Consider the following 13,697-nt stretch of genomic DNA (forward strand, 5'->3'; position numbering starts at 1 on the left):
CACACACACACACACACACACACACACACACACACACACACACACGGACGCGCGCGCGAAGGACTCTGTGAAACGTGGATGTGCCGCATATCAAGGAATAGGGGTTTAGTATAGAAAATGAGTTGGCCTTGAAACTATAACCTGCAGATTGGGGGAAGTGTGGTAATTCCACCCACTAGCAAATCACACCTCTGTTCAAAGTAGGCCTAGATCTAGGCCTAATGGATGTTTTTGCAACACCAATACATGTATTATAATTTTTGATACGATACCAAAGAAGAGTTGTTTTGATAGGCCACCGAACTCTTCTGTTTTCTGAACCAAAGATATAACAAAAAGCAATTTCCTGTTTTCTCCCACCTAGTCTAGGGCAAGGCCAAGCCCATTGAAAATTGAGAGGAGAAGAAAATGAGAAAGATCTAGCCTATCCTTTAAGCATCGACAAAGTAAGTTCACGATTCATACTTATGATGCAGCCTAGTTGTTTATTTATAAACACTGTTGAACTAGATTTAGATCTAGATTAGATCTAGTCTAGATCTATATATGCCAACTGGGCACTCTTGTACAATTGTTATTGTGGTCCCGTTTGAGAATGGATCTACTAGAATGGGCCTAGTTTTGACCCCACCGACGATTACATCTGGTTCTAAACGATTACTTATTGATGCACTTGCCGACATAAAATCATGGGGGTTTTTTTAGGTCAGGGGGCAAGCCCTAATACCACCCTTGACTTCAGGGAACAGCTGCTTTTTCTTTCCTAATCCGTACTATCGTCATTTTCCTCTAAATCTACTTCTTTGTCTTTTGTATGTTTGTCACACTCTTGTGACCCGCTATTTCCTGGGTGCCTTGATACTCAAGCAGACTTTGTGCTGTTGAAGCTAGAGATGTGAGCAGAGTGAGTCTGATTCCCTGTAAGGACTTCTCAGTTGACATCCACCCCTTGGCGCTCATATGACTTTATGCTGTTGCGAGCGTCGTAAAACCTCTAGATCTACTAAAACAAACAACAAACAGACTCTAGTTAATTTTATTTTTAACTCTCTCTTTTTTCTTTGCCAATTTTCAGGAATGTGTCGAAAGACTGGAATGTGCAAAAGCAAAGGACTATGGTCATTGGTTATATGCCTTTTTGTTCTAGGACTGTATACAGGTGAGGATACACATTATAAACTCTGCTTTAGGATTGTTTTGTGTGGGTTTTTTTTGTTAGACTTTGAGACATACAAAATTTACAGCTGTACGACCCCCCCCCCTTTCCTCTCTCCCTCTGTCTCTCTCTCTATCTCTCTCTCTCTCTCTCTCTCTCTCTCTCTCTCTCTCTCTCTCTCTCTCTCTCTTTCTCTCTCTCTCTCCCCCCCCTCTATCTCTCTCCCCCCTTTCTCTCCCCCCCTCCCCCCTCTCTCTCTCTCTCTCTCTCTCTCTCTCTAATAATAATAGGGATATACACAGCGGCAATTGGAACTTTCCACTTGGAGAGAAGCCTGTATTGTGGTTATTTTTTAACATATAATTCAACGCAAAAAATTGACACAGACATTATATTTCAAAGTAGATCTAGATGTAATCTTGAATCTATATTTTTAAAACGTGTTACCTTTTGTTTCTGAACTTGATTTTGTCTAATATGGTGGCATAGTGTTAATTAAGCACAAACTGGTAGAATCTAGCTATCTACCCATTGATTTCAAAATTTCACGTCAGTGCCGGGCATTGTCCGAATTGTCGCCCCTTGCATCATCTGCGCAATTTTCGATCGAGTCGTTTTTGTTTTGTTTGGTTGTGGCAGTCCATTCCACTCTTGAATCAAAGCTTATCTCAGTCGTTGTAGGCCTACAATGTCAATGTCGTTTTGGGAGCTCACTCTTATAGATCTAGATCTAGGCCCAGTCAGTTCAAGAGTAATTTTTTAAAAGATGACAAATGCTGAGCATAAAAGGGCCACCTTGCTCAATGTCCGCATGTGTGTTTAAGGCCGCTGTAGCCTTCTGTCGCTGATTACTTCCAGTTCCAGTGTCAGTATGAAATTGACGTGCAGAGCTGGTCGTTGTGAGAAAACGAACTCAAAGATCCAGAGCAGTAGATCTATCTGTCTGTCTGTCTTCTTGGGCGGTATCGACCTGTGGTCTGCTTGGTCTGGGTCTGTCAGGTGTAGTAACTCTAGTAACGTGACTTGGAGCCTATCTTTCAGGATATTGATGGTAGGATGGGAGCCATGAAGCGTCCGAGCCACTCTACGGGCCGATAGTGCAGCTTGGAGAATTCCCGTTGCCCAACAGCGCTCCCCAGGGCTTAACATTGACATAATATTGTGTGGGCCTACAGCAATTCAAGTCGACAGAAATGAGCTGAAATGTGTGTGTAACTTGCTTTGTCGGTTCTAAAATCGCTACTGTGTCGATCTAAACACAATTAAGACGATTTCATAATTTTGGCGGAACTTAAGTAAGTCACAAAACATGCTAATTTGCAATTGGGTCACGTGACCACGGGAGTACATGGTGAGGGATGTGCAAAATTTCGTTCACTAACTCATGTGAACAAGGGCGCAGTTACAAAAAACAAAGTGGAAAGTTTTTATTGCCGCTGGGTATATAATATAAATATTATATATTAGGCAATTTTTTATCAAAGTTTTGTTTTTTGGCTCAACACCTTTTATGTCCCTTTAAGAATACTTTACTGTGTGGCTTTTAGTAATTTACTGAAACACGTTCATTAAAGTTATAGACACAAAAATTGTAAGTTTTAAGTTTCCACAGACTCTAAAACTATGGAAGTTACCAAACTTTGGCGGACGTTTTCTAAAAAATTTAACTCTGAAACCACACACCCCTTCTTCAATTGCAAACATCTCGACTTCTATTCAAGATGGATGGGTATTTTTCTATCGAAAGCAAGGCAAATGAACAAGCTTTCAGATGATACCTACATCTCCAAATGCCCAAAAATTTACAAGCACCTGATTTCACCCTGTTGTGACATTTATATATATATATATATATATATATATATATATATATATATATATATATATATATATATATATATATATATATATATATATATATATATACATATATATATATGACGGGGGAGGGCGGGAGGAGGTGCTGCTTGTGTCTGTTGTGTATGAGTGTGATTTTGTTGTTTCTTTCAAGTGTGAGTGTGTGGAACGTTTTATCAAGAGCAGAGTATTAATTTAATTTTTTTCCTTATTCCAGGATTCCAAGTGATGTACACTCCAGTTCACATGAGAGTTGTAAGCTTACACACAGTGAATGTACTGTAGAGTTGTCCTTTCTTATTATATTCTTGCTCACTGCATGGTTCCATAAGGAGTATTTATGGGGATGAAGTTGTTGCCCTATCTTGAGACAGACAAACAATCTGACAGACAGAGTGTGAGAGAGAGACGGACAAACAGAGGGAAGGAGAGATAAAGATAGAGACACAGACAGAATGAAAGAGACAGACACACTGGCAAAAGACGGCAGATAGGGGAAGGAGGAAGAGATGCATGGTCAAGACTTTTCTTGAATATTGCTTCTGAAAATAACTCATGTTCTAATGGTAGACATTTTCTGTGGATAATTGAGTGAGGGCTGTCCTGTTTTTTTTTTTCTTTTTTCAAATTTCTGGTCCTTGTATCAGTTGATTACTCTACTAAATTAACAACTTGTCTTGTGAAATGAGAATGATAAGTGAGGCGAAGGAAAAGGAAGAGAAGGGAAAAAAAGGAGCAGAAAGATAAAGAGGATGAGCTGGAAGAACAGGAGGAAGAGGAAAAAGAGGAGGAGTGCAGTAGGAATTTAATAAGGAAGAATAAAATTAGGAGCCGGAAGAAGAGGAGCAGTAAAGGAGGACGACAATATTGTTATCGTAGTTGTTTTTCATTTGATAGCCTGGGTTTAGTGCAACAAACAAATTGTAACCCAGTTTTCATACAATGCTTTTACGTTTCAGTGCCCAGATCCCATATACGATCAACAGTTTTACCAGAACAATGAGAACATCACCATTGTCACGATGTATCTGAACATCGGTAGCCTCACGAAGACCTCATTCTGGTTCTTCTCTCACTCTTCCTACACTACGGACACCTACAAGCAGTGGCTCATCTCATGGGGAAAGCTCAACAATAAAGTGATTGCCTTTTTTGACGATGATGCTTTTATCACGCAGTTCAGGTAGGCTGGCTTATCCACATACGCTCAGGTGTGGTTTGATCCCTCTGCAGATTTCATTAGCTCCCTGTTGCTATCAATGTCCAGGTATGCTTTAGAATGGATGCCCTGTAGTCAAATGCACGATCAGTTCAGATCAGGTTGGGTCTAGTGATGGCTCTGACCAGTTCACACTGTATCAAATGAGTGTCTGCTTTGCTTCATCAAATGTGATCCGAAGTCCATTAGAGTATGTAATATATCAAATTCTACACGCAAACTAAAGATCTAATCTCGCAATGTGTAGTAGCCTTCTGATTGGCTTTTGGTCATGATTTTGTCAAGCTGGACCCAAATGTAGAAAATAAAGTATGTGTCATTTTGAAAATTGAAGTAACTTATCATCTAAAAACGTGTTCATTTATCTTGCTTTTGATAATAAAATACCTATCTATATTGAAAAGAAGTAGAGATATTTGCCCTTTTAAGAGGTAGGGGTCACCTGATGTCAGAGAAAAAGTTAACAAGAAAAGTCCTTGAAAACTGCAAATTTACGCATTTGTGTTTTTGATTAAGGTTATTTCCGAAAGGAACATCAGAAATGTGTTTCAAAAGCTTAACACCCCCCCCCCCCAAAAAAAAAAATAAATAATAAATAAATAAAAATTCAATAAAATTGCTCAATAGGGGGAAGAAGATTGGTTTCTTTGACTTCATCACTTTTTTTTTTTCTGAAAGAAAAATGAGAGACCTGCAAAGAGCTGACAAGAGTACAGTAAAATCTTACTGAATGTTTCAACGTTTCTGTTCACAGATTACTTCGTTCTCATCTGCCAGAGAGCCATACAAAAGTCATCAAAATTAATCGATATGACTTGCCTGCTTTCAAGAACTTGGAACGGGTGAAAGAAGTTGTGAAAAATCCCTCTTTTAAAGTGTCTTACCCTCCTGAGTACACTTGTGTTATGAATGCCAAATATGATGCTTTGGACGAGGCCTTAAAGATGGTTGATTCGCAATCAGAATATATTGCGTGGATGGATATTGGACTTTTCAGGTTTGTGCTTATTTTTTTCAGTAAGAGAATATTATATACTGTCACAAATGAAAGGTAGAAGCTTAGATTTGGACTCTTAACTGGAGAGGTGTATATAAAGAAATTGTTTGTCATTATTTTAAATTGTTATGAGCTGAATTATGAAGAACGCTTGTTTGCTGGGTGGGCATAAAAAGATTCTGTGGACTTGTGGAATACTTATTGAGCTTCTAATAGTAGTCATGGAGTTTTAATAGTTGGCCTTTTTAAAAAATGATAGCACTTATCGCCTTGTTTGTGGAGTGGCTGTTTTTTCTTTATCCCATTGCTTTTGACATTTTCTTTGTCAGATCTTGACTTTAGAGGCTCTGTTTCATTGAACAGCTGGCCTGAGATTTTGTCATCATTAACCTGCTTTATTTGGCTTAGGATTTTGTAGCCAGTTTACCCTGTGAGATGTTTTATCAGACTGTTTTGAGGTATTATATTATGTTGTTTTTTTAGGCCTACTTTTTGTCTGCTTTTTAAAATCTAAGTTATAGGCGATGTTTTATCTGATAATTATAAATATTAATTAATTACACATAATATTTGATCTGATTGCATGATTTATGCTTTCAGGAGGTTGGAACCATCTAATCCTCCCTTCATCTTGAGAGTTCCTCCAGGCTTCAATAGTAGCAAGGTCGGAGTGTCTGAAGTCACAGCAAGACAAACTTTTGCTTCCTTTAGCCCGGAAGAAATTTATGAAAAGAACATTGTGTGGGTAGCAGGCGGATATATTCTAGCTCATAGAAAGGTAAGGCTTATTGATTGCTAAAAGTCAGTTAGGGATTTTAAAAAAAGACATTTCTCTTGTTCTATCTTTTTGGAGAATCTGTTTTTCTAGGGATGAGAAAAGATGTCAATGGTTTGAGTGTTGAAGGCTAAATATTGTCAGCTAGCTGTTCAAATGTGCAAGGGCGGAAAGCAAACTCTTTATGAAGAGAGAAAAGACTGTTTCATTCTTTCAACTGTTTTATTCTTTTAACTATTGTACCTACATTTATTTGTCTTTCCTCGCTTTTTTTTTCCAACATTTAGAATTTAGATTTTAACTAAATTTTTCATGAGCACATGCAGCTGATACCACAGATAAAGAGACTGCTTCAAAACGATTGCAAAATTATGGGACACCTGAACAACTGGTGGATAGAATGCACACTGAAATGTGGTAACATTATGAAGGGCATTTTGCCTTTCCTCCCGGATCCCAAGGAAATTAAAGATGCTTTTCAAATAAATAAAAGTCGTAAGCAGTATTTTGTCTCTTGATGTTCTTCGTGGAGTTTCCCTGGTTGTCCTCCTCCTTGGCTCCGTCCTGTGATAAATGGAAATTAAATGAGAGGGCTCCTCTTAAATTTCCATGTTGTATTGGATGGAAATGAAAGTTGTTATATACTGTACTGGTTGGAATGGTGTTGTATTGGTAGTGTTCAGGGTGCCCACTGAACTGGGAAAATATGGGAAAAAGCCGGGAATTTTATTTTCAGATTTCCTGGTCGGGAAAACACCATGAATATGAATGAAAATGAAAATATCAGAGAAAAAGCCAGGAAATCAAAGGGCTGCCCATCATTATGAATTTGAGGAAATCATTAAAGATTTTAAAAAAATTGTTTCAACTTTACTATAATACCTTTGTAACACCCCACCCCTCATTCCGATTTTAAAAAATAAAATATTTGGAGTTCCGCTACCCCAACCATCACGACCTTCCCAGCATATAAGTTAGGAAAAGTCAGACCCTGACATTCTAGCTTACCTCATTATGTCACATGCAGCTGTCTAACTTTAACACCCTCTGTGCACAGAGCCCTTGTAGTCACTCTGTGACACTGTGCCCTTAGAAAAACATATTAGCTGGGAGTAAGGCTAACATTAATTTGACAAGGTGTTGAAAAATTCCTGCACCTTTGCTTTGTGGGTGATTACTTGGGCCAATGAGAGAATTAAAAAACAAACAAACAAAAAAACTAAAAACAGATCAAGTTCGATACTATCGATACTTTAGACCATCACAGTTGTGGCTTTGTGTAGTGATGCACAATCAGAATCAAGGGCTTGTGACATGTGTCCTTGGTTTCTTTTGTTTTTGCAAGTGTCAAGCCAACAGACAATAAGTTACCCCCCTCCCTCTTTTTTCCCCCCTAATTCGACAATGACAAGCCCGTGGAGACCTCTTTCATCCCTCCTTTGTTTAAGTTACAGTTACCATACAATCCCAGTCCTTGACACTCCAGGAAAAGCAAATGTTCATGGCCATATTGTGATTTTTATTGTGCATTTCTCGTTATTTCTTTTTCCTAGCTCTGTCTTCTTTCTTTTTTTAAAAGTAACTTTAAAATGATTACAAAATCCAGGAGTCAACCAGGGGGGAAAAATTGAAATTTTTTCTCTTTGGTAAGTGAGAATCCTGATTGTTGCTATACTTGCTGATTGTGAGCTGATGAGGATGAGGATAAAAGTTGTGGTGGTAGTGGTCTATTTTCAGGATGATTGAGTTCTGAACTTATTTACCTGTCAAAATACCCCCTTTTTCTTGACTTGTTATTTTCACAAGTTCACCTATTTTCCCTAGGTGCTGCCTAAATTCATAAGCGCCTACAGATCGGCTGTGGACAGGCTGTTGGATCAGGGGTTGGCAGACACGGACCAGCAAGTCCTAGCCTCAATGTACTCTCCTCCAATGGCGCACCAGCAGGAGGTCACTCTTTCTACATACAGCTGCCCCAGGGGCTCCTTTGGGCTGTTTGGCCACGGTTACCTCTACTTTTGCCTTCCTTACATCTGCAAGGAATCAGCAGAATGTCACAAACAGTTCAGATTACCTGAAAATGGGCTTAGTATAACTCCTATGTGAACATTTTTTTGAGATGTGTTACTAGAGATAGTTAGTATTTTTATCAATGGAATCCCCATGCCTCATGCACAACCGGTGTAGAGCATTTTTTTTTTTTTTGGGTGCTGATATTAAACAATTTTTGAAGAGCTCATTTGGGTTCTGTTCGAAGTAAATGATCATTTATTTGATTTCAATACCAAGTATTACTTGTCCATTTTGTGATTTGGTGCTTACAAAAGATGAGAAGGAAGATTATTACTGATGTAAGTTCCCCTTATCCTATGGTTATAGTCTGAAAAAAGTTTCAGCTGAGACAGCAGTCATTTTTAAACTGCTCTTTTATTTAGTGATACTTGAGGTTTAACACTTTGCCCCCACAGGACGCCGATCAGCAACCGTAAGAAGCTGTCTCTTTTTCCCACGGGACGCTGATCGGCGCCGGTGTGAGATACCTTGTACTGCATCTGTATCTTGGTCCGTAGGGATAAGTGTTGCGTGCTGCGTGGGTGGAAAGTGTTAAATAGATTTGTTTTTGTTTCTGTTTGCTTGTTGGACAGCAGTTCAACCCAGCTAATGGACGAATTTTGGTCTCATTTCATGTTTAAAAACAAGTTTTCTGTACATCATGGAAAACTGCACCTTGCCATTACACCACATGCTTCCATTTTTTTTTTTTGTTTGACCAATGTTTTTGGGGTATAGTTTACATACCTTTTATCAGCTCATTCATTTGCTCACTTGATATGTGCGTGCATGTATTTGTTTATTTTGGTTTTATAGTTTTTGTATTTTTAATGATTATGTGCTCATCGATCATAATGTATAAAGCACAAGACACCAGAGTTGCATCAAAGATAATCAGTAGCAAGCTGCTCAGATGCTCTAGGCCCAGAAAGCAAGATTTTTCAGTGAAGAGAAAAAAGTTTCATTCCTTTAAGAATTATACCTATTTTATATATCTTTTCTTGTCTGCATTCAGAATTTAAACTTTGACAAAATATTTCTCAAGTATATATGCAACTGATACCACAGATTAAAAAACCTGCAATTTAAACAGGGGGAAAAATGAAGATTTTGGGCTTAGTTCATCTGGACAGCTTTCAGACATAACATGCTTTTTACATGGGTGTTACACATTTTACCAGATTAACTTGTTGTGAAATCATCAAGGTGACAACATTCCATAGGAAGGAAGCATTCAAATTAATATATTCTCATAAGTACTTGCATGACATAATCTTAGGTAGATGTTTGTTATAATCTGAAATCTCTTGTTGTAGTCTTAAATTTCTAAGGACAGTCTCTGGTTCAGCAATCAGGAATTTGAGGGCCTTGTCACATACACTACTCCAAAACCAGTCCCACTAAATGTCATTTTGTTTGCTGTTTATCATCTGTTGTTATCTGTCTTGGATTGTGTTTTGAAAAAATTGGCCAGTCTGAATTAGCCTTGGTAACATTTAATCTAGTCCTATGTAGTGACTAATTATCTTTTTTTTTTTAATGGTGCCAAAGCTACTTACTGTGGAAAAGTCTCATACATCATCAAGAATCTTATAGCCAAGTATTATGGTAAAGGAGAGGAGCTTCTCATGGGTCTGCATGAACAAACTTGTGAATAAAAAGTCTCTAAAAGGAAAAGCTTTTTCATGGACAACCCTCTCCCCACCTCACCTCCACACGTAAGCCTTCAAGGGTTCAAGAGTAGGTTGAATGTTCACATGGTATCATGCTGGGTTATGATGGCTCAGGTCTATTAGAAATGGACATAAACTCAGTTGACCCCTGGGCATGCCTGAATGTGACTAGCTTTACCGTTCTGTTCACGGAAGGCACTCTTCAGCAATGCAGTGGTGTATAACTGGTAGTCTATGCCCAGGAGCTGTAGTGCAGAGGTTGTGCGAGCTGGACTTTGAAGAGAGGGCTCAAAAAGTTAATCCGAAGATCCATTACATACTGCATAGCATGCTCACCATATCGGTTAATTTATCTGTGGTCTGAATTGTGAGAGAAATCTCTAATATCTTATCGGCTAATGTGAGATCTCAACTTGTTTGTTTAGCCTGGTCTTAAGGTTTGGGTTGGGAAAGTCAGTTGGACTAGCCTGTATCCTCTCACTCTTATCAAGGGTAGTTGGCAAAATTGAGCTTTGACATCTGACAGGCTTCAGCACTATGAAGACACCCCCCCACCCCCTTCCTCCATCCCCAGTGGTCTTGTAGGCTATAGGCTCAGAAAACAGAAGCCTTAGTCATAGTGATAATAAAAAGCATGTGCCTTCAAACCTGCAAAGACTACTTTGCTAAAAGGTAGTAGTGCCTACAGCTAACTCCACTTGGGTTGAACTCGTTTTAGTGGATGATCTTCGGTTTAGTTGTTCTTTTTTGGGGGGGGATCCCAGCACCTCTTCTTTTTTACAGGTCCCAACAGTTAAGTTGAACTTCGGATGAGTTATCTTTTTTTCACTCCCTAGATGACATCAACTCATCCATAGTCGACTAAAATAGATTATTTTCAATTATGCTTCTGCTACAGTAAGAATTTTAATGTGTAAAGCAGTCCTTGGGGCTTTTGTAGAGGGTGAAAATGTTTGTAAGCTGTATACTTACCGTGCTTGATTAACAAATGTTTAGTCAACAGAGATTTTTTTTTCATTTTTCTCGTATGATTTGATAAGACAACTTTTCTTAAATTTTGTCATTTTTGGCAGTACAGAAAACAGGAAAATTAAGGCCTAAAGGCTTTTGTATTGAGTGCTTATTGTCATCTTTGACAGAAATTTCATAGGAAACTGAAGTCTTTTGCATTGGCAAAAAGTTAATCCAGCCTAGCACGTACATGGGGAAAGGATTTTCAGGTACAAGTTAGATTTTCTTAAACACGACCACTAAGTTTGTTTACCAGAGAGGTAGAGAGAGAAAGATAGTGGGTACAATATAAATGAAGACCAACAACCTCTCTATAGGTGAGAATGGAGGGCACAGAATATTACAAAGAAAAATTAGTATGCTATGAAAAGATTTCTGCATCTGGCTGATTTCACTCTGCTGACTTGAAGATTATTTTAGCAAGTTTGAGCTGCATATATATCAGGCAACATGTACATTTTTATAGACAATTTGATAATTAGGCACTCGTAGGCTGACCCCTAAAGGGGATTTTATTTTATGATTTTTTATAACTGCAATTTTAGATCTTCTTTACCAGTGTTTTAAAATTCAACTTCATAGTGTTGACAAAAGCAATTTTTTAAGTCTTAGGCCAATGGTTCATAAAATTCACACCAAGGAAACAGGTCTGGCCAAAATCAGGAAGCAAATTAGATTTGCAGTCTTTGAATGTGCTCATGGAAAACTCTGATTCTGTTTCTTGTGTTTTCTCATATGGTTTACCGAAGCTCTCTTTTTGCAAACTTTCTAAACAAACGTAATAATCTTGAAACTATAGCTCTTTCAAAGCCAGGCTGCAAGAATCTTGTCTATAAAGAGGAAATGTAACCATGTTATCCCTATTTTAAAAAGTAGGTCTAAACTTAATTGCTCCCAACAACAGCAAGCATTGCTTACAAGATTGTTGTCCATTTCCACAAATGTGTAAATATTAAAACCTTTTTGTATTCAAACAACCTCATTCAATTTATATTCCACCAAAACCTTTAAGTTTAAGATCAGTGGATCAGTCCCTTAGGGCAGCACCCAGTGAGGGAGGTGAAGAACTCGTTGACAGGTCCTTTCCTCATCTAGCTCCGTCAATCGGGGACTCTCTCCCATAGTATATGAGGGATACAAAGTCAAAGGCAAAATTTAAAACTCATGTAATAACATACTTCATTAAATGCCACCTTGAGAGTCCTCATTCATAGTACTCATCTTAAAAACGTGATGGGCATAAAGTCACCAGTTATGCTGTGATAGTAAGAATGTCTGCTTATGTGTTAAGGTTTAATCTAAGCATGTGTGCAAGTTCTTGCATGTATATTTTGTGCTAAAATGAAGGTTTTGTGAAGTGCTTAGAGCTATATTGTACGGGAGTGGCCTCAATATAAATTGTCTGCATTATTATTAGTATCATTATATAAATGAAAGACTACAATTTGTTTCAGGTTTTGATCTTACTTCCCCTTGATCTGTCCAAGTCTTACACAATGGGGAAGACCAGAAGAAAATGAGATATTATTTAATGAATGACTGTCTGATTGCGTCCCATAACTTACCAACCATTGTTTCATATATTATGAATAAATTGTACCTTATTTAGTCTGTTTTTCAGGTCAGTGTTCAAAACTACATGTATCGACTTTCATACAATGAAATGTAGGGAGACAGACAGAGAGGGGAGATCTGAAGATACTGAGAGATAAAGAAGCGAAAAGAGTGGGGGAGAACGAATAAAAGAGTGTGTATATGACAGAGAGAGATAGAGAGATCTCTGATCTGATTTGATATGATTTGAAAGCGCAAAATGTATCTATATTGTAAAAGGTGAATACAGTGATGTCGACTTGACAGCAATCCAGTTAAAGAGCAACCTCCGCCTAACAGCAACCTAAGCTCATGTAAAAATAGAATTTTCCAATATAAATAACCTCTTTAACAGCAACCTTTACCTCTATAACAACACCCTTTGTTGCTATAAATTGTCTCGTGGAAATTATTTTGGGCTATTAAAAAACAGTGTGAACACAAAGAGTGAGTGCTTCCCCTCTTACTACTTCTACCTGACTGAACGGAAAAATCCTGGCCATTGTGCATAAAATCACTCTGGAAGGAGCATAAGCTCTCTTGAAAGAACAATCTGGTCAAACCTCGGCTACTGATCCTGCTTATGTTATTACTTTCATAAGTAACATGAACATCCTCCATGTACCTGTGTCTGTGTGTGAGAGATTTCCTGCATCGCCGCCCTCCGCCTCCTCCTTTGAAAATTAAGTTAGTAGCAACTTCCACCTAAGAGCAACCAAGGATTGCTTCCCAATGGGGTTGTTGTTAAACAGACACCTTTGTACTTTTTCTGTTACTTTTCTCAGTATGTTACATTATACGTCTTTTTTTTTTTCAAGTTCTCTCCTAGTTTTTTATACAGTGGTGACGTAACACACCAGGAAGTTGATGCTTGTCTTCAACCAAATCCTATACTACCCCTTAGATCAGTGCTACGTGTGAGAGGAAATTTTAAAAAGAAAAGAAATGTGAGGCATTGTCGTAAAATCAGGCACTCATCAGAATAATGAAATCGAAGATATCTGCATTTTTCCACTGGTTTAGCAATTTTTGTAGAATTTTTGTTTTTGGCTCGAAATCTTTTATGTCCAATTAAGAACTTTTTTTTTGGGTGGATTTTACGGAAAAATGTTGATAAAAGGCATAAAAATTGTAAATTTTTAGTTTCCAAGTACTCTAAAGCGGTGGAATTCACCAAACATTGGCGGCTATTTTCTCAATAATTTGGTCTCTGAAACCAGCCGACCCCACCTTTTTCATTCGCAAACATACTGACTTCTATTAAAGATAGATGAATATTTTTTCATCAAAAGATAGGCAAATGCTTTACGGTGATACCAATTAACTCTACATGCCCAAAAATTGACGAGCGCCTGATTCCACTG

The 13,697-nt window shown here is 38.0% G+C and overlaps 1 protein-coding gene across 5 annotated transcripts in view; it reads left to right on the forward strand.

The window, feature by feature from the left end:
- The window catches only part of LOC101862385, a 70,832-nt gene extending 58,052 nt beyond the window's left edge, over window positions 1-12,780 (forward strand). For all 5 annotated transcript variants that reach the window (XM_035969315.1, XM_035969319.1, XM_035969322.1 and 2 more), the window contains 6 exons: window positions 1,076-1,159; window positions 3,231-3,268; window positions 3,973-4,196; window positions 4,987-5,229; window positions 5,830-6,007; window positions 7,829-12,780. In XM_035969315.1, the coding sequence (XP_035825208.1) occupies window positions 1,076-1,159; window positions 3,231-3,268; window positions 3,973-4,196; window positions 4,987-5,229; window positions 5,830-6,007; window positions 7,829-8,110 (1,049 nt within the window). In that variant the 3' untranslated portion in view covers window positions 8,111-12,780. The remainder of the gene's footprint in view (window positions 1-1,075; window positions 1,160-3,230; window positions 3,269-3,972; window positions 4,197-4,986; window positions 5,230-5,829; window positions 6,008-7,828) is intronic.
- The last annotated feature ends 917 nt before the right edge of the window (window positions 12,781-13,697 follow it).

This window comes from Aplysia californica, unplaced genomic scaffold, assembly GCF_000002075.1.
Source record: "Aplysia californica isolate F4 #8 unplaced genomic scaffold, AplCal3.0 scaffold00007, whole genome shotgun sequence".
In the NCBI taxonomy this organism is placed as follows: Eukaryota; Metazoa; Mollusca; class Gastropoda; order Aplysiida; family Aplysiidae; genus Aplysia; species Aplysia californica.